Raw genomic sequence first — 24156 nt, forward strand, 5'->3', positions numbered from 1 at the left:
AGAAGAAAACCTCAACAATAAAAGGCATTTGGAAGCATTTGGCAGCCATGGTGAAGATAAAACTAAGTTTTAACAAGAAGAAACCTTCAGCAGAACCAGGCTCAGTGAGGGGCAGCCATCCGCCATGACTGGTTGGAGGTGAAAGAGAGGTAGAGCTGCAAGAGACATGACAAAAAGCACTCTATGGGAGAGAGAGAGTTCAATCATTACTACAGTTTAAATGCAAATTTTGTGAAGAAACACAAAGAGATTGAAAAGAAATGCTTAGTCATGGGAAGTAAGCAGCAGTGGGATTCTTTACTGGTAAGAATAAGCTTGTTCATTTACCTCATGAGAAACAGCTTCAGCCAAACAAAAAGCTTCTCCTCAGCAGGCCTTGCAACCAGTGTAATGGAAATACTTGTAGGTACTTCTTCAAAATGTAAACCTCCTCAACATCCGAGAGACATTTTTCATAACCTCAGCACAGAATGATGTGAATACACCCGTCCTCTCTGCCGTCACATTAGTTGACCTGACTGACACAATCATACCTTGCAGTAGTACTAAAGTCTATCTTTTCATATTGTATTTATTATTTATGTGTACCAAGGAGGCAGGGAGAGACAGAAATATTGCATTTTGTCTTTTGTCACAAGAAAAGAAATGTGGAAGCATATTTAACAGAACTCATCTGAAAATGTAACTAAAGCACAGATAACAGCATAATACCTGTTATAACAATAAAGTAATCTGAGTAATCAAATGCATTACTTTGGAACAGCGTTGAGTGTGCCACATTATACCAATACTAATACTGTATTCAGATGGAGAATCAGATAAGATCATCATATCATATATATCATTTAAATATAAACTAATAACATCTTCAGCCAACAAAAACAAATAACTACGAACAGTAACTTCCTTGAGGTTGACACCAAAGTGACCAGTCTGACTGACTGGTCACTTTGTTCCAAAAGGTCACAGTTCCTGGGCCAACTCCCTAAAAAAGAAAAAAAAAATGCCAGTAGAATCCCATAAAAAAGTGCCCAGTTTTAGACAGCTGTGGCAGTCTTTTGTTTTTATGTTTTTATTATTATTATTATTATTTACTCTTTTACATTATTATTTATTCTTTAGAGCAGGACTAATTATGTTCGTTTTGTTTTAGCCTAATTATTATAGCTAATGTCTGCTTTTATTCCAAAAGGTGCGATCATGGCTCAAGAGTTGGGAGTTCGCCTTGTAATCGGAAGGTTGCCGGTTCGAGCCCCGGCTTGGACAGTCTCGGTTGTTGTGTCGTTGTGTCCTTGGGCAAGACACTTCTGGTGGTGGTCAGAGGGCCCGGTGGCGCCAGTGTCCGGCAGCCTCGCCTCCGTCAGTGCGCCCCAGGGTGGCTACAATGTAACTTGCCATCACCAGTGTGTGAATGGGTGGATGACTGGATGTGTAAAGTGCTTTGGGGTCCTTAGGGACTAGTAAAACACTATACAAATACCGGCCATTTACCATTATAAGTCCCAAAAGGCTAATTCTGTTCATCTGGATGTAGCATTTTCAGTGGGAAAACTCTACATCCAAAATCAACTTTTTGGGATTTCCAACCTGGATGATTGAGCATTAAGACATTTTATTGCAAGTGGGGTTTTTTTCTTTTGTTTTTATGTTTTTATTATTATTATTGACTCTTTAACTCTTTAGGCTTAAACTTATGCTTTATCGCTGGATACAGAGTGAGAAGCAGTTTCCAATGCAGGCTGACAGAACTGACTGGAGTCAACTAAACTGGGTCTCTCTTCCGTGTTTGTGTTTTTATGAAGTTATCTGACAAATAGCAAAGCAGGCTTTGTTTTGAGTCACAGAACAGCCTATCCAAGAAATCAGTGCTTTAGTTTTGGTAAGTAAGGTATACTGCATACACAAATACTGCATGCATAAAATAACCCATTACCTCGGATCTAATTTTCTTTTTTCAGGATCCTTTGAGTGCCGTGTCTCTTTCTTATAACATTTCTAATATGGTCAGTTCTCGGTTGCATAAAACCAAGACAGTGACTGATGAAACGCACTCAGCAAACCAATAAGTGACATCTGAATAGCAAACTGTGGGACTTACTGGAGGAAATTACTAACTTGTGCAGAAGAACTCAATACTTTATTCAGTCAGCTGCTTTTCATAAATATGCATAATAGTATTTATAGGATCAAGTAAAAAGGTTTCATTCACTTTTTTGACAAGTAAATGTTAATATGAAGCAATGATTTGCCCTTTATGAATGCTGATGAAATTCTGCTTTTCATTTATTGTGATGGATCACTTTTAATGATAGGTTTAAAAAAAAATGCTCCAGAGATTTGGAGTCGAACAGAAATATTAGAGTCCATATGGCAAATCTGATTTAAAAGTGCCATGCAGGAGAAACTGCCACAGCTGTCATGATAAAAAGAAATCACAGTGGAACCGTCCTTCAAGCTGGTGAGTCTTACTATCCCTGCGAGCTGGGGGGAAAGAGGAAAACCTGAGTGGAAAAAAATTGAATCTATGATCAAAATATAAATGAGTTTTTAACAAAAATGCAGAGCAGTTACCTAAAAGGATAAGTATATGGATCCATGAAGCAACACATCAATGAATCTAATCATCAAGTCAAAGTCATAGTAGTACACTTATTCGGGTAATGTCAAGTGCAGTTTTGAAATGCTTGCACTTACATGAGTAACTTCATTTTATACTCACGGCTCTTTAAGGATTAAAATGAACACAGACACACCAGCAGCAACATTAAAGTGACAGATGAATGAATGCGTCACCAATTATAATAAACTAATATGCACTCACCAGCCACTTTGTTAGGTACATCTTTCTGCTTCTGGCTGGAGTCCTGTTTGTCTCCAGGGCTGCCTTAACTCATTGTGACGGAGATTCAATAAGGTGCTTGAAGCATTCGTCACAGACTTTGACCCATATTGACATGATAGCATCATACATTTGTTGCTGATTTGTTGGTGGCACATGCCAAAGGTGATCTACTGGATGGAAATCAGGTGACTGTGGAGGCCATTGCAGTACAATGAACTCATGTTCAAGAAACCAGTGTGGGGTGATTGGGGCATTGGGCCCTGCTGGAAGCAGCCATCAGAAGATCGGTACAGTGTGGTTATAAAGGGGTGGACATGGTCAGCAGCAATACTCAGGTAGGCTTTGGTGTTCAACTAATGTTCTGTTGGTACTAAGAGGCTTAAAGTATGCCAAGACAACATCTCTCACACCATTACACCACTAGCAGCATGAACTGGATCCACAAGGCAAGATGGATCCATGCTTTCACATTTTTTGACAGGAACCATTCCAATGTTGCAGCAGAAATTACAACTCATCAGACCAGGCAATATTTTTTTGTTTTAGTTTCTCAGTGAGGCCTTGCAAATTGTAGCCTCAGCTTCTTGCAGGCTGACGGGAGTTGCTTCCAGTGTGGTGTGGTGAAGGTTAAACAGTCATATTTTCTCTTTTTCTGCCCATTCTCTTTAAACTCTATAATGCCTAGAAATAGTCATGTGGTCGTCTCTGAAATACCCAGATCGGCCTATTTGGCACCAAAATCCACGCCACATGCAAACTGACCTACATGACCTTTATTCTCTATTCAGATTGAACTCTGACAGTTCATCCTGACCTGATTAGATGTTTGTGCTAACGAGAAGTTGAAATACAAAGTAACAGTACGTTTGGACTTTGTACTCTAACTTCCTCCAAATTAACAATCCATCCCAAAATTCTGACTAAAACAACTGGAATTAATATTTTACGAAAGTTTTAACATTTTTAACGACCCATCAGTTCAAAACCCCAGCTAACTCATCGACAAGCAAACTTCCTGGAAGAGCTTTTCAACATCTTTTCTTTTTTTCCTTCTATTGAGTGAAATCTAATATATGAGAAATGCATTTTCTGTCACTGTTGTTGATAGTCTGTTGACCACTCGCGAATTTGTTTCGTGTGTATTCGAATTAATCTTATTGTGTACTATAGGTTTAAAGATGATTGTGCCACAGTAAAATTGCTAAGAAAATTAATTCAAAACAAGAGAGAGGGAGATGGAGGATTTATAATATTTAGAGGGAAAACATCCATCACCTTAATCCAGTACTGCATGGCACAGATAAAGAGGACTAGGTCTACAGAGTTAAACAAAATATTTCACGAGCCAGAGAGAAAAGCTTTTGTCAGGAAAAGTCATTGCCAAGATTCACAAGAGATATAAAAATGCTCATGGGAACGAATGAATTTGCCAGGAAGAAATCAAGGTGACAAGAGTAAGGTGGAAACCGCTATTTAACAAAGTCCACCTGTCAAATTTGAAGGTTTAAAAGCAGCCAATTCTTCCTGCTGTCTCACAGACAGCCTTTCAGTGAAATATGACAAATTTTCAGTCGACACCACTTGCTACCGTAAATTTCACCGCTTCGAGACCTGAACGGATTTGACCTTGCAACTCTTTCTTTCACAAGAAACAAATAAGTTCCTGCAACAAAGTTGTTGCAAGCGTCCCTGCGATGCTTCACACTTGGTAGTATGTGTGCGACTGCACCTTAGACAAGAACTGTACGAGAAGACAATCCAATAGTTGGCCACTTTAAAAACAAAAAAACGCATCCTTGCTGAGAATCCAAACCTTTTCATCTTTCCTGCAGTGTCTCTCCCTATAACCACCACTCCTTCACCCGTCTCTCATGCACATAGCATCTTTCTAATCCCCTTGACTGAGAGAGCAGAAGACCCAGTGGCTCCAGGGCACAAAACAGGAGGAGAAGTAAATTAGAGAGGAGAGAGGACTAGAGATCACAGAAGGAATGAAAAGGAAGAGTGCCTCTCGAGCTGCAAACACAAGTGAAGGCAGAGAAAGAAATGAGAGCAGCTCAGTGCAGAGACAGTTTGATTAATAAAAAGAAAAGAGAGCAAAGTTTTTAATTAAAAATCTTTTTTTTTTTTTATTTAGACAAAATAATTAGGTATTACAAGGAAAAAGAAGTTTGAGACAGAGAACTGAACAAGCCACTTTGGCCAAGCAGCAAAGGAGATGTTAAGCTGGACACTTGCACTTGAATTAATGAGAATCTTAAAAAGGATGCTAACACTGATGTCTGTTTTATGTCCTCAGCCTGTGCTTCTTCTACAAACACGAATAAAACCAAAACTCATTTATCAAGACAAAGAAATTTATAATGTTATCCCTTTTTAAATAAATCAAATAAAACAAAGAACAAAAATGTTCAGTTTCTTCTTTTTTTCCATGGCTGTAACCTTCCATAACTGACATCTTTCACCTGACTTTGGGTCGTTTTCATAATAGTCTTCCCACTTACACAAATGGTGTATTATCAGTGCTGCTGGCTGTCAGGACAGGGTGGTAACTCATTTCCAGACAGTGCCTGAGGTAGCCGAAGCGAGCAGCAACAAACTGCAGCACAGGAAGTGAGAAATTCAAAAGACCTGAGCCAGAGTGTGTGCTTCATTCGCAAAGCCCAAGAGACTCAGCAGCACATGGATGATGAAGATGATGGTGGAGATGATGAAATTGGTTCCTGGCCAAGCTGGGGCTAACGACCCTCGAGAGCACAATCTAAAAATAAACCTATACTTAATCCTAACAATAACCCCAAGAAAGAAACACTATGTAGTGGACAGTCTGCAGCGCTTGGCCGAAGGTTGAAAACATTTGCAGAGAAAACTGCTTGAGGTGGAGAAATTATATGTATATCAAATATGAAGTCCAATATAAAGGCATCGATAATAACAAACAGTTGACTTATTGCTCTTTGAAAGTGTAGCTGTTTATCTGAAACGGAAAATGTGTTTATGGCTTTCCCTGCTGCTCCTTCATCAGGATGAGGGTGTGAGTGCGGCCGCACGCTGCATACAGTGTATAGTTCAGGGGACGACGGTGTAGGGCTGATAGGGCAGCATCTTTTGTCGTGCACTGATTGCATAAATCCATTCCGGTTTGACAAAATTCAGATTGGTGTTCTCCATCAGCGCCTGCGAGGAAGTCAGAGCAAAAGCAAGAAGCGCAGTCATGTCATGTACTTGCATTACAAATGGTCAGACAGGCTGAGGTGTAAAGCCTTTAAAACCCTTCAAACTATACCTAAGCTTCAAATTCAAATGCTAAAAAAGCACGCAAATGGCTGGAAACCATAGTAACCTAAACTTGAAAGGTACTAGTCCCCACTGCTGCTGAATTTGTCCTGGGAATGCTAAAGTGGTGTATACTGGTGTATACTGTGCAAATGAAAAGGGCTCAGAACTCTGGGCTGATAACGCTTGGAGTGGAAAATTTAAAGGGTATTTCCTCTCCCTTTTTTTATTTTTAGCTGTGCACACTGTATAATAAAGCAACACTTGACACAAAGTTAAGTGAAGCAATTTCCTTTACAAAATTGTCTTGACTGTGGGAGTAAAAGATAAAAAGCTTACACACATGGGTACACCGAATATTAAATCTTTTTAAGCCCCTGTTAGACATGTTTATTTGGTTGTGGCTGCTTATTTTCAAAGAAAAAGAGAAAAGAGGGTACGACTCACGTCTTCAAAGGAGTCGTGCCACCCTTCACTGGTCACCACGAACTGCACCTTCTCTGTCATATAGTCCTCGATCACTCTGTAGCAAAGACAGGCACATAAATTACAATTATAATTGCACAGATTATGTCTTTTTTTTGTCCATTGGGAATAACCACTGAAAGTCTTTCTTACCCATTAAAGGCAACAATGTATCGTAACAGCAGTCGTCTGTCGTTATTGGGGAATTTACCGTAGAGGAAAAAGTGCTTTCCGCTTAGGAAATCTAGAAGAGAAGACAAAGTGGGAAGCAAAAGATCAAGAAGAGTGGAACACAGTCTGTAGGAAAATTATAAGAAAAGAGGAGAAAAAATAAAGAAAGCAAAACACAAGCAGCCAGAAGCTGGATGGGAACTAATTGATGCATACCTGGGAGCTCGGGGATGGGATGATCCTCTTCAGCTTCAGCGTCAGTGTTTTCATCCGTCGACCCCCCGTAAGGATCCTCGTCCTTCACCACCGTTCCTTCTGTTGCTGCTTTCTTCTGTTTTCTCCCCTCTTCCACCCTTTCACAAGGACAAACCTTTTTATCCTACATGTTAACAAGCCTGCTCTCAAAAGATGGTTTTTTTCTTGGTATTGTGTGGCCACATTCTAGCAGGGGCCACAGCTCTGCTGTCTTTTTTACACATTTAATGAATCTTTTCATTATTTTCGCTCAGGGAATCCAGGGAATCTTGCTAAGGGATCAGCTAAAGACCATGGAGAAATTTAAAAAAGGATATAATGTTGTTTTAACTGTGCATTTAGGACTAAATGTAACATGTAAGATATACATATTATATATAACATCAGCAATATAGTCATAAAGTCAACATAGATTTAGTCATGACAACACTATAGGCTACTTTAGTACAGCAGTATCTCTTTTAAAGGCTAATGTGCCCAAAAGCTGTTTATTAAAGAGCCAAGAATTTTATGTCTTCTCCCATAAACATCTTGAGGGAGCAGATAGACTATTTTATTCAATAGAGTGTCTTTGCAGGAGTTCATTTAATCTGCTGAATGGTGCTGGAAAAGTAGCATAAAGCGCGTTTTTACATTACATCATATGTTTTTACTGCAATGTCTGCAAAAACGATGCTGATTACGGCAGTAATGCTGAAGGAAAATAGTAAAATGCAGCTCATTGTGACCTAAAAGACAATGAAATGCTCTGGAAACAGCAGGAGTCGCTGGGAAAAACTGGCTCGGTGCGAAAGAAAACATGTTCTTCTAAAATTATTAATCAGAATAAGACTAGAGCACCCTAACAATCAAATAAGAATTAGTTATCGAAGAATGAGCATTACAAACAGCAGAATCAAAATGATTTGTCCTGTTTACCTCTGCAGCTCATCCTCTGTGTCCACTGCAGATTCATCATCATCGCCTCCTGGGAGAATGAGACATTTTTTTTTTAAGTGTGATTAAACTCACCAGGTTTGCCTGAAAATGTTGGTAACGAGTTTTGTATTTAACACAATTTTCCCTTCACTGAGTTCACCGACAACACAAAATACTGTGACCGCTCTATGACCCTAATCTTAAACTAATGAAAAGATTTAAATTCTGGTCACCTGGAGATTGAGATTGTTATGCTGCCATTATGTTTTCTACAATTCTCATCGAGCACAGATGGGAGCGAAAAAACACACCAGGCGAATCTGCTTTTTAATGAGTACCCGAGAACCAAATTAAAGGTGAAACCAGCCGAGCCATTTCTGCCAAAAACACCTTGACAGCATCAATTTTTCAGTTCTCTTGCACCCCGCTGGAACGATGAAGTGCCATTCTTCCAAAAGATATTTTCTCATTTGGTGTTTGGTGATGACTGGGTGGAAAGCCGTCTAACACTCACAAAAGCCACAGCATGCGATTTTCATCATTTTTAGCCATTTATCGACTCTCTGTGCCACCGCAGAATAAAGGTCATCTGAGAACAAATCTGTGAGGTTAAGTTGACCAAGTGACGCCCCCCCGCCCGACAGCACAAGCCATCAGATCAGGTTTTTCCTTTAATTTGCACATTAGAGTTTGAGTAGATGTCACCTTGCTTGCATATCTGCCACCACCATAAAATCCTGTGTTGTTGACGGGAAAAAGAGAAGGTGGTCTAATTAAAAAGCCGTCTGTCGTCATGTATGTGTTTGGTGGGTCAGCCCTTGCTGTCTGTCCTCTCTGATGCACCTCAACACTTTATTTCTGGCTCTCGTATTAACATAGAAATGAGATTCATGCTCAAGTCCCTTTATGGTGATTACATTTTACCCCTGTTCTTTTTTTCCCCCCCACCTCAAATTGCATCTACAGTAAGTATGTTGTTCCTGTTCTTTTTATTTGTTTATTTATTTATTTTTTAAAATGGCAGTGCTGCCATCTCATCCATTTCCAAGTGCTTTATAAAGGCTGTCCCTTTTGTCTGATCCCTGGGCTCTCAAATTGTCCCCTGGCCTCCTCTCTATCCATTCTGTCCTCTTCAGCTCACGTGCGACCCTCTTCTCCATCTCTAGTTATTTGAGCTAACAGAGTGAATAATTTTCCATGAGTCTCAGCCATTTACGCTCAGCTCCCGGATCTTTTCAGTGCAGATATACAAATGAAGGTTTACTTGTTTATTCATTAAAATGAATTTAATTAACAAGTATGCTTTAAATTTAGGGTTCCAGACCTTTAGGTTTGTAGTTTCCTTCACTGTGGTTGATTCTCACAGAGCAGTTTCTTGGCACAAATAAACCTGTCAGAGGTCTCAGTAAGACCTCTGACGGCTGTAAATAATATTACCCGATAAGCAGACTCAAAGATACACTGACACAGGTCTGTGCATGATGGTCTAATGTTGGAAGAGAGAACTTTCTTTTTCCTTTTTGCTTGTTTTTGGTTTGTGTTCCTATTACTGGCACTTGATTCAAACTGTAATTGCCTGTTTAACTTGGCTGTCATTTTTCAATTTCATCCGTTTCACCTGATCATTGAACCGACTGTCAACTTCCCATCCCCTGCCATTTCCTTCAGTCTATTTGTCTCGGGCAAACCTTGGTTCTAAGTCAGCTGAATAACATTAAAAAAATGTTTTACATTGCTTTCATTTTGTAGATGTTTCTGCAATGATGTGCTCGACTTTTATACCTATAACAGCCTGAAAGAAAGTCAAGCCGAAATACTGATGCTGGCAGAAATGTCTCAAAGTTCAGACACATTAAAAAGCGCTTGATGCCAACCTGGTTCATCCACATCAGTGGAGCCAGCATACTCATCATCTTCCTCCTCCTTCTCTGGCGTCTTTTTGGCCGTGACTTGTTTCTCCTTCTTCTGCGGCGTCTGCAAAGCAGCAGGGAGCTTTAAACCTGACATTCGATTATATTTAAAGGCTCACTTAAAAAAAACAAATTTACCTTTGTGTTCATTTCCTCTTCGCTCTCGTCGTCCACTTCCATTTCACTCTCTGAGCTCGATTCGGGTCCATCCATCAGAAACCTACAGAAAAAACAAAACAGTGTCAGGATGATTAAAGACCAAAGAGTGAAGTACCTTTCCTCAACATATCTTGTTCCCAATCAGCTCTACTTGTGCAATGACTCAAACTGCAACAATCCCTTGTCAGATGAGGGGGAGAAAAAAAACTAAATTTCAACAAGATGGTAATATCTTTTAGCTGACAGATCAACGACCTAATGTTTAAAACACAGACTGTGTATTACATACTTTGAAGTTTGCATAGTGGGAGAAATCTAGTTTTCTGCAGGACGAGGGACAGAAATACAAAAACTTCTGTCCCCAAAAAACAAACAATACATTTTCCTGGGGGGTTGGCTGGTCTTTTTTTTTTCTCACCAATTACTCTCAGTCACAAGTGGATCATCTGAAGCACTCAGTGAAAACAACTTCAGTTTTCAATGAGAATTAAGGCAACCTATGTCACAAAGATAAGAGCGGGCAAAGTCATAAATCACAGAAACTACTCATTTGTTCTTTAAAATCCATTCCTGCTTTATTTGTTTTTCATTTAGTAAAACAATACAATAGTATAGTTTTTAACAATTACAGCTGTTACATTTCTAAACTCTTTTAATCAGTATTAAAAAGGTTTAGTGTAATATGATCTAATTATGCAACAGAAGAGTTGAAACTGGGAAGAAAAGCTCTTTTAGTTTTGTTCTGACCTGCTATATTACTCTACAATATGGACTGTGGAGAAATGTACTATCAAAAAATGCACTTATCATTGTGGAGCAATGAGGGAAAAGGGTTTAAATTAAATAGGGATCAATGGAGCCCTATCCCCAGCGGTCTGATGACTCCAGATTTGTCCTTTTTCGGAGTGATGGGGGGCATCAGGGTGAGGAGAGAGGTGGATGAAGTGCTGCACCCGTCATTTCTGATGCCTGCTGCACATGCCTGCAGGAGCAGTGTTATGATCTTTGGATGGTCAGGATCGGTTCAGCAAGATGTGCTAAAGTAGCTGACTAACTGACTATACTGAATGATCAGGTTTTTCCATCAATTGATTTTATTTCTCCCCTTGAGGCATGGGTATATTCCAAGATAAAAATGTCGGGATTCAATGGGCTTAGACTGTGAAAGAGCGATTCAGGACCCATGAGACGTAATTTTCACGCACTGACTGACCACCACTGCATCCAGAGCTCAACCCCACTGAGACTGTTTGGGATGTGCTAGAAAGAATTTAAGCAGCGGTCCAACTCAGCATCAATATGAGATCTTTTATGAAATATTAATGCAAGTTTGGATGAAAATAAATACTGAGAGCTGATCAAAGTGATGCCACAACATGTGCGCAATTATTTTGACCTTTGCTTTGGCTGGGCAGTGTATGATGATTAGTCTAGATCAGTGTTTCCCAACCTTTTGGAGCCACGGCACGTATTTCACATTAGAGAAATCACACGGCACACCAACAAACAAAAATATCACAAACAGAATATTGCATATTCTTTTCAAATATTTATCGATTGCTATGCTGAATTGTCTCACTTGCAGCATGATTATGTAATTTCTTCTTCGTCTTCTTCTGTTTTACTGGCAGTTGGCAACCCATTTAATTGGAGCAAGAAGTTGCACTGTCCTCTGGTGGAAGAGAATGTAATTGTTCTGCCCGTTACTCAAGCAGGTCGCTTAAAGTGCTAATCAGGTGGAACCAGATAATCTGTCACGGCACACCAACAGTGACGGGAAACACTGGTCTACATGTAAGCATATGTTGTTGCAGCGCAATAAAAAGAAATCTACATAAACATCAGCTGTGCAAGCAATAGTTTGCTCTAAAAATTAAAGAACCACGGGAACGGATCAATAAATAAGCTAAATGGTCCAATAAACTCCACCAAGAACACCTGTGTGTAGTGATAATGCTACTGAATGTGACATGTAGAAAAACAAGCAAGTAATGAGTAGAAAACCAGTCTTGTAGCTCTTGCACACACACACACACACACACACACACACACACACACACACACACGCACACACACGCACACACGTATAAATAGGAAGCGTCCAGTGATAACGTTTTATTTCTGCCCACCTTTTCTACATTTTCCCTCAAGCCATATAAATTCAGATGGACTTTATTAGCTTGGAAATGTGAAGTGCAGAGAGTTGAAATGCCACAGTTATGGTGTAATCGTTTCCACACATACCACAGGGAGTTTTACTGACATATGTTTACTCGTGTTATAAAACTCAGTGTCCAGAAAATTGGATAAAGAAAAAGGACAACGTGGGCAAAAGAAACAACTGAAAAACGGCTTCTTAAGATAGCGAGAGTTGTTAAGCAGCTCGATCTGCTCAGTAATGAAAAGCTGATACGTAACTTTACGTAACACGAAAAATGCAGAAATAAATGTAAAAGAATAAACATTTTTATATTACTAACAAACATTCAATGATTTTTATGGAACACTTATTTTTAAAAGAAAGAATATGTAGCTCAAGGTTTTTTTTTTTTAAATGAATTTATTTTTTAACCGTCCAACAAAGTACGTAAAATTCCCTCAACTATTAAAGCCATGCATAGCAAAAACATCAACTTTGATATATCACCTTGCAGTCGGGGTTTCGAAAAGCAGCGTCAAAGAATTAAGCATTCATCGCTCACAGTTTTAAAAATAACAGACATACTTTCTTTGCCATTGCTTTTAGCCCGACATTAGACTCTGTCAATATCAGCATCTTTCAATGAGGTTGTGTTATCAAACCTTTAAAGTCACAATGAATGAGGCAGAAATGCTGTTGATTTTTTTTTTTTAATCTTAAAGCTTCTCGTCTGCGAGTCCTTAAATTTCTACATTTTTTTTTAAATTTTGTAAATATTTTATTTTTGTTTGTTAATGGAGAAAAGTTTTTTTGATACGAAGAATATTTTTGTTAAACTAATTTTTAATAAATAAATGACCTCGCTTGATGCACTTTAACGCTTTTTGCAAAACACCACGGTGCAGTGAAGTGTTTGAAAGAGCTTTGCGTTTTAAATTAATTAAAATGCAATTCTGTTGCTGTGCTGGCAGCAATATAGCAGTATTCTCCAGGTCCTCCTTCAGACGTTGCTAAAAAGCACTGATTAATTGAGAAATATATTTACTCACTGAGTTCTTTTTTGATTGGATGCTATGGATCTAAATATGCACCTTCTCCTCTCCTCCTGCGCCTGGATTCTCACTGATTGGATAATGAATGTGCAGAAAGCATTTCTTGGGTGCTTAGCTGATGTCACAGGCTCATTAACACATACATGACATGATCCGCATGCATGTCAGGAAACGGTGAAGGTGAGCATTCGCCTTCAGACGCTCGGTGTTTGCGTGCACATTGGGAGCAACAGTTTGAGTGCGAGTGTGCGTATTTGTTTGGGTACTTGTCATCATCAAAGTAAGTGGTCCCTTTAATTACCCATAGCAGATGCAGCTTTTAAATAAAAGATACATCAAAGCCGCACACTCCACAGGCTGCACAATAGCGGAGCTGGGCAGGGGAATGGATTATTCTGACAACGGGAGAGAGGGAAGCAGACTGGGGGCGAGAGATCTTCTCTACTATCACAAATTGATACAGAAAGGGGAGCGTTAGGGCGAATGACGACACAGGCTGCAGTCAACTTTTCATTTGAATTTACTTTTTGAGAATCGTTAAATAAAGATCGGATTTTTCCACGTTGTGCCCTTCAGCAGGATTTTATTTTAAAAAGCTTTCCTCAATCTCTCACATTCTTCGCGTGCCTCATATGCAGACTGTAGCTGTCTAGAGAAATCTCATCACACTGCAACTCTGGCCACTTTCATTTACAGCTTTGAAGTTCGACATGAAAAATATCAGATTTCAGCGCACCTGTTTTATCTACGAGGTATGCCCTGCCGCATCGCCGCAACGATCTCTGAGAACTGACAGTCACACCTACCGATAGTCACGCCTAATTATAAGCAAAGGAGGGCTCATTAATTACATCTGAGACATTCCCGAGTGCATTCCTGGGATGCAGACAGAGCCGAAATGTGACGCTTCTTTTCCATTATGGAGTCATTTCATTACATCGTTACTTATATATTGTTATAACATAAATGTAATTATGAAAACTCTCACGGTGTTACAAACGAGGTTTGATGCAAACATAATAAGGTCATTAGTGAGGTGACATTTTCAGTTTTAATGATGAAAACGTTAAACGAGGAGCTCACTGTGTAAATGTGCACTGGCATTCGTGCACAGTGTAAAAACAGGCAATGAATGTGAATCTTTGATTTAGAGTATCTGCAAGGTTTGAATGATTAGGAGGTGCTGACGACTATCATCAATCACCATGCAGATCCACAATTATTCAAGTACAAGATACGTTTTTAAATCATTGATTGATGCTGCCTGGGACAGAACCCTGAACACCCTTCACTTGATGTCATTACTTACCAAAGTAATGACATCAAGGATGTTGCATCTGGATGTTGCAGCAGCAGTCATCTAGTCCTGATTTTGTGGAACAAAAAATCAGCCAAAGAAAAAGTACTATCAAATGATGACTTTTCTAAAAAGCCTCCGGTCAACTAAACATGAAATTTAACTTTGACTACATCGAACAGTAGCGAACCACATCACATCTTATTTTATCTTCAGCCATGCAATCCTTCCTGTTTGTGATGTTATTTTCTGAAAAAGTCTGGACAGCTCAGAGAAAATTATTTCGAATACGACATGCTTCACAATTATTGGATTTTCTTAGTTTTTATTATCATGTAAGTAGTTAGCTGAAAACGCGGGTAACCAAGCAGGCTGCTTAAAGCACATTGGTGAATGTTAACACAGCAGGCAGCGGTAGGTGAAACCCTCGTAAAGCCTGATGCAGAAGCAGACAGCATATGAGGAAATAATCTGAGAAGTCTTCAACAGTTTGTTTCGTCCCCACTGCTTGTTATTTGGTGGTGAGTCTCATATTGTGTACGAGGAGTTAGACACAGATAAACGTAGGCCATTAAGAGTAGTCATCCGTCTTTGTCAACCATAAAGTGTGTAGATAAACTCAGGCTGCAGTAAAGCGGCTACAGAAAGGGAAGGGGGTCGGAAGTGTCTCTCTTACTATAACTGTACTGCCACTGGGTTGTTTAGGATATTATCACATGTCTGATATTGATGCGATATCTGGCACTGTGCACCCTAGACAAGTCCCAAGTCTGCTGCAGAGCAAACACACAGAAAACTTCACTCTCACATTCACACATCTGGCCAGTTTGGAACTGCCATTAAACCTAACATGCATGTCTTTGGCCTGAGAAAGGAAGCCAGAGCACCCGAACAGAACATGCAAACGCTGCACACCGAACCCCAAATCCTAATCCTTAGACAGCCGGTGGATTCAAACCCAGTACCTTCTTTTTACAATATCAACTCTCGCGGCCCGGTACCGGTCCTTGGCCCGGGGGTTGGGGACCATTGCTATAGGGTATGAGTAATAGGTGTTTTTACATATATTCTGTCTTCTTGACTACATTCAAGATAAGACCCTTTAAAAAGGCAGAACAGTTCAGTAAATTCACACAAAAAAAGCAGCAATGGAGTACAATATTTAATATTGGGCTCTCAGAAACCACTAGCCCCACCTGCCCATTGTTTTTAGTATAGTAACATTATTACTATACAACACAGGGATGAAGCTGATTCATTAGCAAGATGTACACAAAACTACTTACAAATAACAGTGATTAAAATTAGTACAGCTTATAGAATACCAGGTTTCATATACTCACATATGCCTGAGCTTAATGAACCTTGCATGGCTCGACTTCGAACCAGAGGCAATCACTGCCAACAAAACAAGTATGAAAGGACTCCTTATATTATAGGGCCCAGCTACATAAAGTAAATTGCAGTCCTATCCCAATTAATTTGGGCCATCCACTGCCTGAGATGAGCATCCAGCTCTACATTATTCAGCACACACAGATTTGTGTGGAGCGATGACAGAAGGATCTTGATGCTGCTAAAGTTTCCCCTATAATGAGCCCTATAATTAGATAGCTGCTGGAGTTGGGTGGGTTGAATTTGTGATCACAGCAGGGATCATCTGCTCAAGGTTATAATGTTCTCTGCAGCAAGCGGCAACCACTGCTGTGAGGGGTGTATGTTGCGATGATTTAATCAATGAGAGTGTTTTGCATAGACCGTGTGATGTAGAGATGCCGACGTGGCCTTAATCAGATGCGGATTCAAATGTTGGACACATGTTCCAGGTTATAACCCGGCTGTCACTGAGTGGAAGTGCCCTTTTAAAGTTCCTGTAGTCAAGCTTGAGCCACTGTCTGTTATTAAAGTAAAATCATTTCTTCTGCATTTCCCACTCACCTTTTGTAGGAGATTTTCTGCTTCCTCTTGTGGCAATCCAGCACCCAATCCTTGCGTACGATGATTCCACCCGCTGATTTCACCTGGCTGTACTTGGGGGTGTTAGCGAAGGCACAGCTGCAGATTAATGGGCCGAAAGAGATGCACGGACACACAGAGACACGTATGGTTACATCAGTAAAGAGACGCTAACAAGGGCAGGCTGCTCTGACAGCAGAGATCAAGATGCAATCAAACTGAATTACTGCGAGTGCTGACAGGACTTTTACACAAAACTCTGATCTTTTTCAAAGATGATAATCGAAATCACACACACACACACAAAAACCCATCTGAAACAATTACAACACAGATCTCTTGCAAGGCACATTTGAAATTTTGTTGAAAGATAACGTGATCTCGTTATTTACCGTGATTATTTTCAGAGATCATTATGATATTTCAGTTTGAACGTCTCACACAACATTCAATTTTAAAACTATTTATAAAAAGCATAGCTTGAAAACGTTTTCCTTCTGCTTATCTCCCTTCATTTTTATCATGTGCCAACTTTCTGCAGTTTCACCACATATTGATCTTTTGCCTTATCTGCAGCTCTTTTGCATTTGCTCATTTATCTCCGCGCATTCTCTTGGTGAATCTTATATATGTGAGCTGTCCTTGACACCAAAGGACGGCAGTAAACAATGTCCTTAACAGCTTGAGCTGATGTGGTAAAATAAAAGCCATATTTTAGTAGAACTGATGTTGTGTTGGTGGTGTCAACTAAACCCAACAACACTGTAAATAAAGTGACATTATATTTTTGCACGAGGTTATGAAAAAACACCCCAAATGTCCTTCGGAACAGTAGGTACTATAAATTTTTACTGTTCTAAAATCGTAAAAAATAGCAGAGAAAACTGATATAACTTTAATGTCTGTCCATAAAGCATAAGACTAGAGGATAGAGCCTGCAGCTGTTAGCCCACCACAAAGACAGAAATGCCAATAAGTAATTCAGAAGTTTGGATAAGCAGGTTTTGTTAACCTTGAACAGTACCAGACTCCCCGTTTCCCACTTTTTGCTAATACACTAACCACCCGCAGGCTTTAGCTCCCAATTCACTGAGCAGACACGGACAATGGAATAAATCTTTTCATCTAAAGTCAGTAGTATTAAATTCAGGGATGAATTAAAGTTATGAATGCTAGATTATGCCAATTCATTCCTTTCAGCAACTTACATAAGATGTGTGGCGTCAGGCGTCCAATCGGGTCGATACTTGGCTCCCATTTCCAGCGCTTTTTCCCTCAGCTCCCCTCGGAAGGGGTTCTGAAATCCACTGAGGACAAACACCACCCCCTCCATGAGCCGGGTGAATGGGACCTGCTGCTCTTTCTGGGATTTGGCCTTCTGTTTAGTTTTAGGCTCAGGTTTAGACTCACTCTCCCTCTTCCTGTCAGCAGCCTTCTGAACTGGTGATGCTGTAGAGATTATTAGAAAACTCAAGGAAAGTTCTCCACATGAATAAATAATGCAAAGATTCCGAGACTGTGTTACCTTTGGCCGTGCTTGGGCTGGGTGTACTGACTGAACTCGGCTTGTGTTTGGGGGTTGCGGCTTTACCCTCAGGTGAACCAGATGGACTTTTTTTCTTCGAGGGAGGAGGGCCGGGAGCAGATTGTCGCTCTTTGCTGAATTCAAATTTCCTTTTTGCTGGTGGCTAGAGGTGAAAATTCAGAGTTGAAATTGCTATTTCATGCCTGAAGTCCGCGAACACCTGGTACCAGTTTATATTATTACTGTAGTCTATAGATAAAATCAATGAAGTCATGGGGAAAGCAAAAGAATTATCAAAGGATCTGTGGGAGAACATAGTGGAACTTTATATATAAAGGAATAGAGAATCAGCACTGTTCAAATTCTATTTAAGAAGTGGAAAATGAGGGATTATGTTGAAACCAAGCCACGTTTAGAAGACCATCAAAATAAAATAAAAATAAATAAATACAAAAAAAAAAAAAATCAGCCACAACTGCACAGAAAATTTTTTGGGATACAAACAAATGGGTAAAAAAAAAAAAAGGGCAACATGGTCAAATCACCAGAAGAACAACATTGCTGTACCCATGTCACAAAGCAGATGCTTACATTGTGCCTAACAGTAGAGACAGAAACTTTGGTTTCTGAACTGAAGGAAGAGTTGTAGACATCAGCCCAGAAGCTGTGCATAGGACGCACTTGGACATTCCAGCTTGACAATGAAATCAAAACAAAACAGAAAAATGATCCAAAGAAACAATCATAAATTTTGCCAGGATTTGTAAACTTACGTGCACAACTGTATCTAACTGGGGTAGCTTTCAGCTGGCTTTACTATGCACAGGCATGTATTTGTGCAGCTCATCGCAGCAGGTGGCTTTTATTCAATTTTCCTTTCAAAAGCCAAAGTGACATGCGGCTGTCACTTCCACGTGTCTGAGCCCCTCCTACTTTCCTTCTCAAGGTGTCCTCAAGCAAAATAACAATGGTGCATTTTCATGTGTGCCATGTACACATGGAAAAAAAAAATACACAATGTATTTTAGGCTTTCTTGAAGGTGAAGGTAAAAAGTATAAAAAAAATTACAAGTATCAAATTTATTTCACAACAGTTTCCTATTTTTCAACCATATAGTTTTGTCATGATAATAAACCAGGGAGCACACGTGTATTTCTCTTTCAGTCAAGCTACCTTAGCCTAATGTTACTCCAGTTTAAATACGTGCATTTACAAAAAAGTTCATATCAATGCCCACTATGAGGTAAAGTCAGTTTCAAGTATTCTGCCATTGTTGCTATTGACACCCCACAGGCTGTTCAGAGTTTGAAATTGAAGTTTTTTTAAGGCTCCCTGAAAGTTTAAAATACTGATGTGCTGGTACTGGCTCATTACCTTCTAATATTTAATGTTAAGGGGAAAGAAAGAAGAAAGTCTTTGTTTTGGGGTCTCGGCCTTACACTGAAACATGTGCATATTCAGACCCTTTAATTGTGATTCTGGGAACTTAATCACTTCTGTCACCAGCTGCTTCTCGCACACTAAACAACAAGGGAATTACATCACACACAGGTTCTTAAAGGGGAATGGCTGTGCCGGTAACAAGAGGTACCCTCCATCTCAGATTTAAATTTCCTTATCAATGAACCATGAGGACTGTGCATGTGGGAAAATAACTCAATGAAACCAGGATCTTCAACCGATGCAGTTCTGTGAAAAGAGGTGCTCAGTAACAATGATTCCAACCTTGACCTATTTTTACTTCAGTTATTAGATCAAAAGCTTTGATGGAAGTGAAACTCTTAAGATTAAGAAGCTGCCACAGGCAGCATTAACCTGGTATGTTTTTCATTCTCATCGCAGCTCTCAAAGAAAAACTGTGTGAGCATGGGGACAACATGTAAACCCCATGCAGTGACCTTTCTGGGTTTGAAACCAGAACCCTCTTACTGTAAGGCAACAGTGCTAACCACTGAGCCACCATGCTACAGTATCACATGATACCACAGATCCCAAACTAAAACAAACTATCCACTTTCATGTGGTCTAAATATAGAGAAAATCCTCCTGCCCATTAAGTGGAGGGCGGGTGTGTTTACTACCTGTGGTGAGGCAGAGGTGGAAGACGAGGCCTGGCCTGATGAGTGGGAGCTGCTGCTCGCTTGCAGAGCAGCAGCAGCGTAGCTTATCTTCTCACTCTGAGGAGACGCTACAGAGAGAGAGGTGCAGAGAGCAGGTTAAGAAAGAAAGCAGCCTGATCATAAAGAATGTCTTTGAAATCACTTCTTTTAAAACTAATTAGTGCTCTGTTGAGTTTTTATTATTTAACAAAATTACAGTTTTATTATTACAGTGAACATAAAGAATTTAACTGGCCTCCAGCAGAAGGTAGACTCAAATAATTGGATTTACCTTTGAGTGAAGTGCTAGACTTTGTTGCGTTCTCCCGACTGAAGAAGAGACTGCCAGGTTGAAGGCTGGGCCCGGATGCAGGAGACTCATCCTTCACCCTGAACTGTCCCAGTTTTGTCAGTTTCTGACAGGACAGAAGAAGGAAGACTTCAGAGGCAATAAGGAAGATAGAGAGATGGAAGTGCATTTCCCCTAATACAGCAAAAAGGCTGTAACATGACAAATGAGTCCATGAGTAAGAAAGTAGATTAATATCCAGGAAGTGCTAAAACAAACGCGTCAGGCGTTTGTGCTGAATTCCCACTACAGCATAAACGAAAGTAAAAAAACATAAATCAAGTAAAAATTCCTGTTCAAATAAAAGAGTACCTCACCAAACACATTTTGAATTTTACTATAACAAAGTTGCACAGATTATTAACTTGGAGTGTGATTGAAAACATTTAAAAGATGTTTTAAATCACTGAAAAGACAGAATTGGCGAATGAACCTCAACACTTCAACAGTTGTCACCATTCGTCATCATCAGTTGCTAAAAGAAAAACAGATGTGATGAGAAGGGCAGCGTGTCACAGTGGCGTTTCATACCACAGCTACATTTTGAAATATAGTATGACCAGACTAACATTTTAGTTAATATGATCCAAAAACGAGTCAGCGAGCCCATACACTTGGAAAGTGTGAGGTTGAGACAGAGAAAGCTGTTATTGTAGCCGTCTGTAGGCCTGGAAAAATTCCATTTTAAGGCACGTCAGAATTTTTTCCAATCCAAAAACTGCGTTCATATTTTTTACTTTCTATTAGTGTAATAGAATATTAGGCTTTGTAAAGGCTAAAGTACAGTAGCTTGTCTGTGCATTGATGACCCCATCACGTCTTATCCTTCCTTGAACGACTTTTGATAGATACTGACCCCTGCAGAGTGGGAACACCCCAGAGGAGATGCAGGTTTGGAGATGTACCATCACGATCTGGACTATGTCAAACATTTTGCTTGCCCATTTTTCCTCCTTCTAACACATCAACTTTGAGGGTTAAATGTTCACTTGCTCCCTAATACATCCCACCCACTAACAGTTGCCATGATGAAGAGATAATCGGTCTTATTCACGTCACCTATCAGAGGGCATACTGTTTTTCCTGATTGGTGTGCATGGTCTCAGTGGAGTACTTACTGGGGAGGAAGTTGGAGGAGGATCGTCTTTGTCAGGTGGCGAATGAAACTTAACAAAGGCAAGCCCATATGCAATATTCTATAAAGAGCAAAGACAGATTCACATTATATTTCCATCAAAGAGACACAATTCAAACTCCATTACAACTTCAAACGGTGCCTCAACAACAGGATACCTGAGACAAAGGATCTGGAAAGATCATCTCAGCGCTTATATTTCATTGCATAATAAAAAGTTACCGTAACTGGAAAACCACGCTACACTGCAATTATGTTGCTTTCATTTGACACTATAGAACAGGTCCTGTTGCACTGCTGTATTCAGACACTGTCATCATTCCATAAACGGCTTCAGTCTTAATAATAGACATATTTGCTAATTACAAAGGGCTTGTCACTTTACACATCAAACACTCTTAGACACTTACCTTGCTGTATGGCTGGCTACACACAATTTTCACTCTGTCCCACTTCTCCTGAGCTGTGCTCTTTTGCAGCTGGTTGGGCCCAAAGAAACGCACACGGTTCATGTTGGTGCCACTGCGGCTCTCCGTGGGCGACATGAAGGAAGACGTAACCAGGAGAACCTAAAAGAGTGAGATTAAAATCAGACTGGATAAAATGAAGTCATTACAGCATTCAGGAAGTGCGATTATTATTATTTGTAAGAATACCTCATAGTCTTGATCTCTGACAGCTGAAGAATTCCCCACCAACACCTCAATGAAAGCTGAACCTTCATTTCCAATATCAATGCTGTGCACCTGCTCTTCCTTTTCAAACTGAGGGAGAAAAGTAAAAGTTGCATGGTAATACTTCCCAAGGAAGCACAGGATACACTTCCAAAAGAGATTCTTAATCTCAAGAGCTGCGGTTAAATAAAGCTTGAAAAAAAAAACTATTCTAAGGCCGAAAGTAAAGCAAGAGAAGAATCAACACACTATTAATTAATCGAATTATTCTAAAACCACGTGGTGCTGCATTCAGCCGTCTGATCTCTGCACAATAAAGACAAATTCAGCTTTTTCTAGATAAATGCAAATATCACCAAATTTGTCTGTATGGTAAGAAAGACATGATTAATAACAAATGAAATGTTAAAAGTACCTGGATGTATCAGTATACAATTTTATTTGGTGATGTACCAGATAAACACATTATTTAGAGCAACTCAAAGCATAACTTTAAATATATTTGATCATCATTATCTAATAACAGTAGCAATAACTTTATTTAATAGCACCTTTCAAAACAAAATTACAGACTGCTTCAATTCAGTTTGATTTATACAGCACAAAATCACAACAACAGTCACCTCAAGGTGTTTTATATTGTAAGGTAGATCCTTCAATAATACATACAAAGAGAAACCCAACAATCATATGACCCCCTATGAGCAAGCGCTTTAGTGACAGTGGGAAGGAAAAACTCCCTTTTAACAGGAAGAAACCTCCAGCAGCCATCTGCCGCCCCTCACAGGGCAAGATTGGAAAAAAGCTAATATAAATGATTACTTGGAGAAAGTGATTAGTTCTCAGTCGTGATTGTGAGTCGTGATTGTGAGATTGGCAGCAGAGACAGCGGATCTCAGGTTATGACCAGGGACGGTAACACAACGTCTGAAATTCACTTTATAATTATAATTTGCGTGTAAACTTCTTCTAGTGTAAAGAAAGCAAATACAAAAAGTTTGTTTGAATTCAATAGATTGTATGATTCTCCCAAAGTTACATGTGTGTAATTTGGTGTTTATGTAATATATGTAAGTATCTGCCATCTAACTAATCTAATCAACGACACCTCACATGTTATTGAATTAGTTTGGTGTCACTTGAACACACAAAAACAACAACAAAACAAACAAACCTGGAGAATGACTGATATCTGCTTCTCCCCGGGTCTGGCTGCTTTCCACTTTCTGTACGTGTCAGAGCTCAGGAGGTTGTCTGCCCTGTGCGTCTGTTTTTGTAACACAACACATGTGAGTATGAAGCAGCCTCACAGCTCAGCTTTCTTCATACAAATCTCACAAAAGCAATACATCATGTTGCACTTACAGAGTCCTCGGTGCTGCACGACACGACGTGCTTGAGTTTGATTTCTGGCATTTCGTTGTTGTTACTGATGATCGTCAGGCTAAAAGCTGATCGATTCACTGATCAGTCACATAAACCAAACGGGCGCGTGCCTCCCCACGAAGCGATCGCAAACGGCTAACAAGTCATAAGACACATCCAGTTTCTCTCCACTGGAAGTGATTTAATCCTGAAAGTTTAATTTCTTATTGGTCAGATAAACCGATGACTAACATGTTAGCATGCTAACAAACAATAGGCAACTCTCCCTAATGATTTTGGTGACTTTAGCACACCTAAAGGGCTGTTCCGCGTAATCTGTTCACAGCGTTATAGGCATGGCATATATCCGTTACTCTGCTGTTACAGAAAATTCATACCACAGATTTTGATTATGAGTTAAATGTGCGTGAAGGTGCACACATTTTCCCACCAAAAGCCTGTAAACGCCAGGATATGACGTACCTTCCGACTAACGACTTTTCTATCCAATCAGAGCTTTATTTTCTTCTTCTATGATTGAATTGTTGTGTCACTGAGGTTTATATT

The 24156-nt window shown here is 39.7% G+C and overlaps 1 protein-coding gene across 1 annotated transcript; it reads right to left on the reverse strand.

The window, feature by feature from the left end:
* Positions 1 to 571: 571 nt before the first annotated feature.
* On the reverse strand, positions 572 to 24081 carry xrcc1 (X-ray repair complementing 1). Its single transcript, XM_086311053.1, has 17 exons — positions 23590 to 24081; positions 23399 to 23491; positions 22207 to 22314; positions 21961 to 22119; positions 21534 to 21611; positions 20359 to 20482; positions 20049 to 20155; positions 17967 to 18129; positions 17650 to 17890; positions 16424 to 16540; positions 9976 to 10057; positions 9802 to 9901; positions 7928 to 7976; positions 6971 to 7107; positions 6737 to 6827; positions 6566 to 6641; positions 572 to 6019 (listed from the first exon to the last, which is right to left on the reverse strand). Exons 1-17 carry the CDS (start codon positions 23638 to 23640, stop codon positions 5912 to 5914), a joined length of 1884 nt encoding a protein of 627 aa, XP_086167179.1. The 5' UTR covers positions 23641 to 24081; the 3' UTR covers positions 572 to 5911.
* Between the last annotated feature and the right edge of the window lie 75 nt (positions 24082 to 24156).

This window comes from Aulonocara sp. 'chitande type north' Nkhata Bay, linkage group LG11 (genome assembly GCF_057382095.1).
Source record: "Aulonocara sp. 'chitande type north' Nkhata Bay isolate Kocher_YH1m ecotype deep benthic linkage group LG11, A_spYH_male_GT1.1, whole genome shotgun sequence".
In the NCBI taxonomy this organism is placed as follows: domain Eukaryota; kingdom Metazoa; phylum Chordata; class Actinopteri; order Cichliformes; family Cichlidae; genus Aulonocara; species Aulonocara sp. 'chitande type north' Nkhata Bay.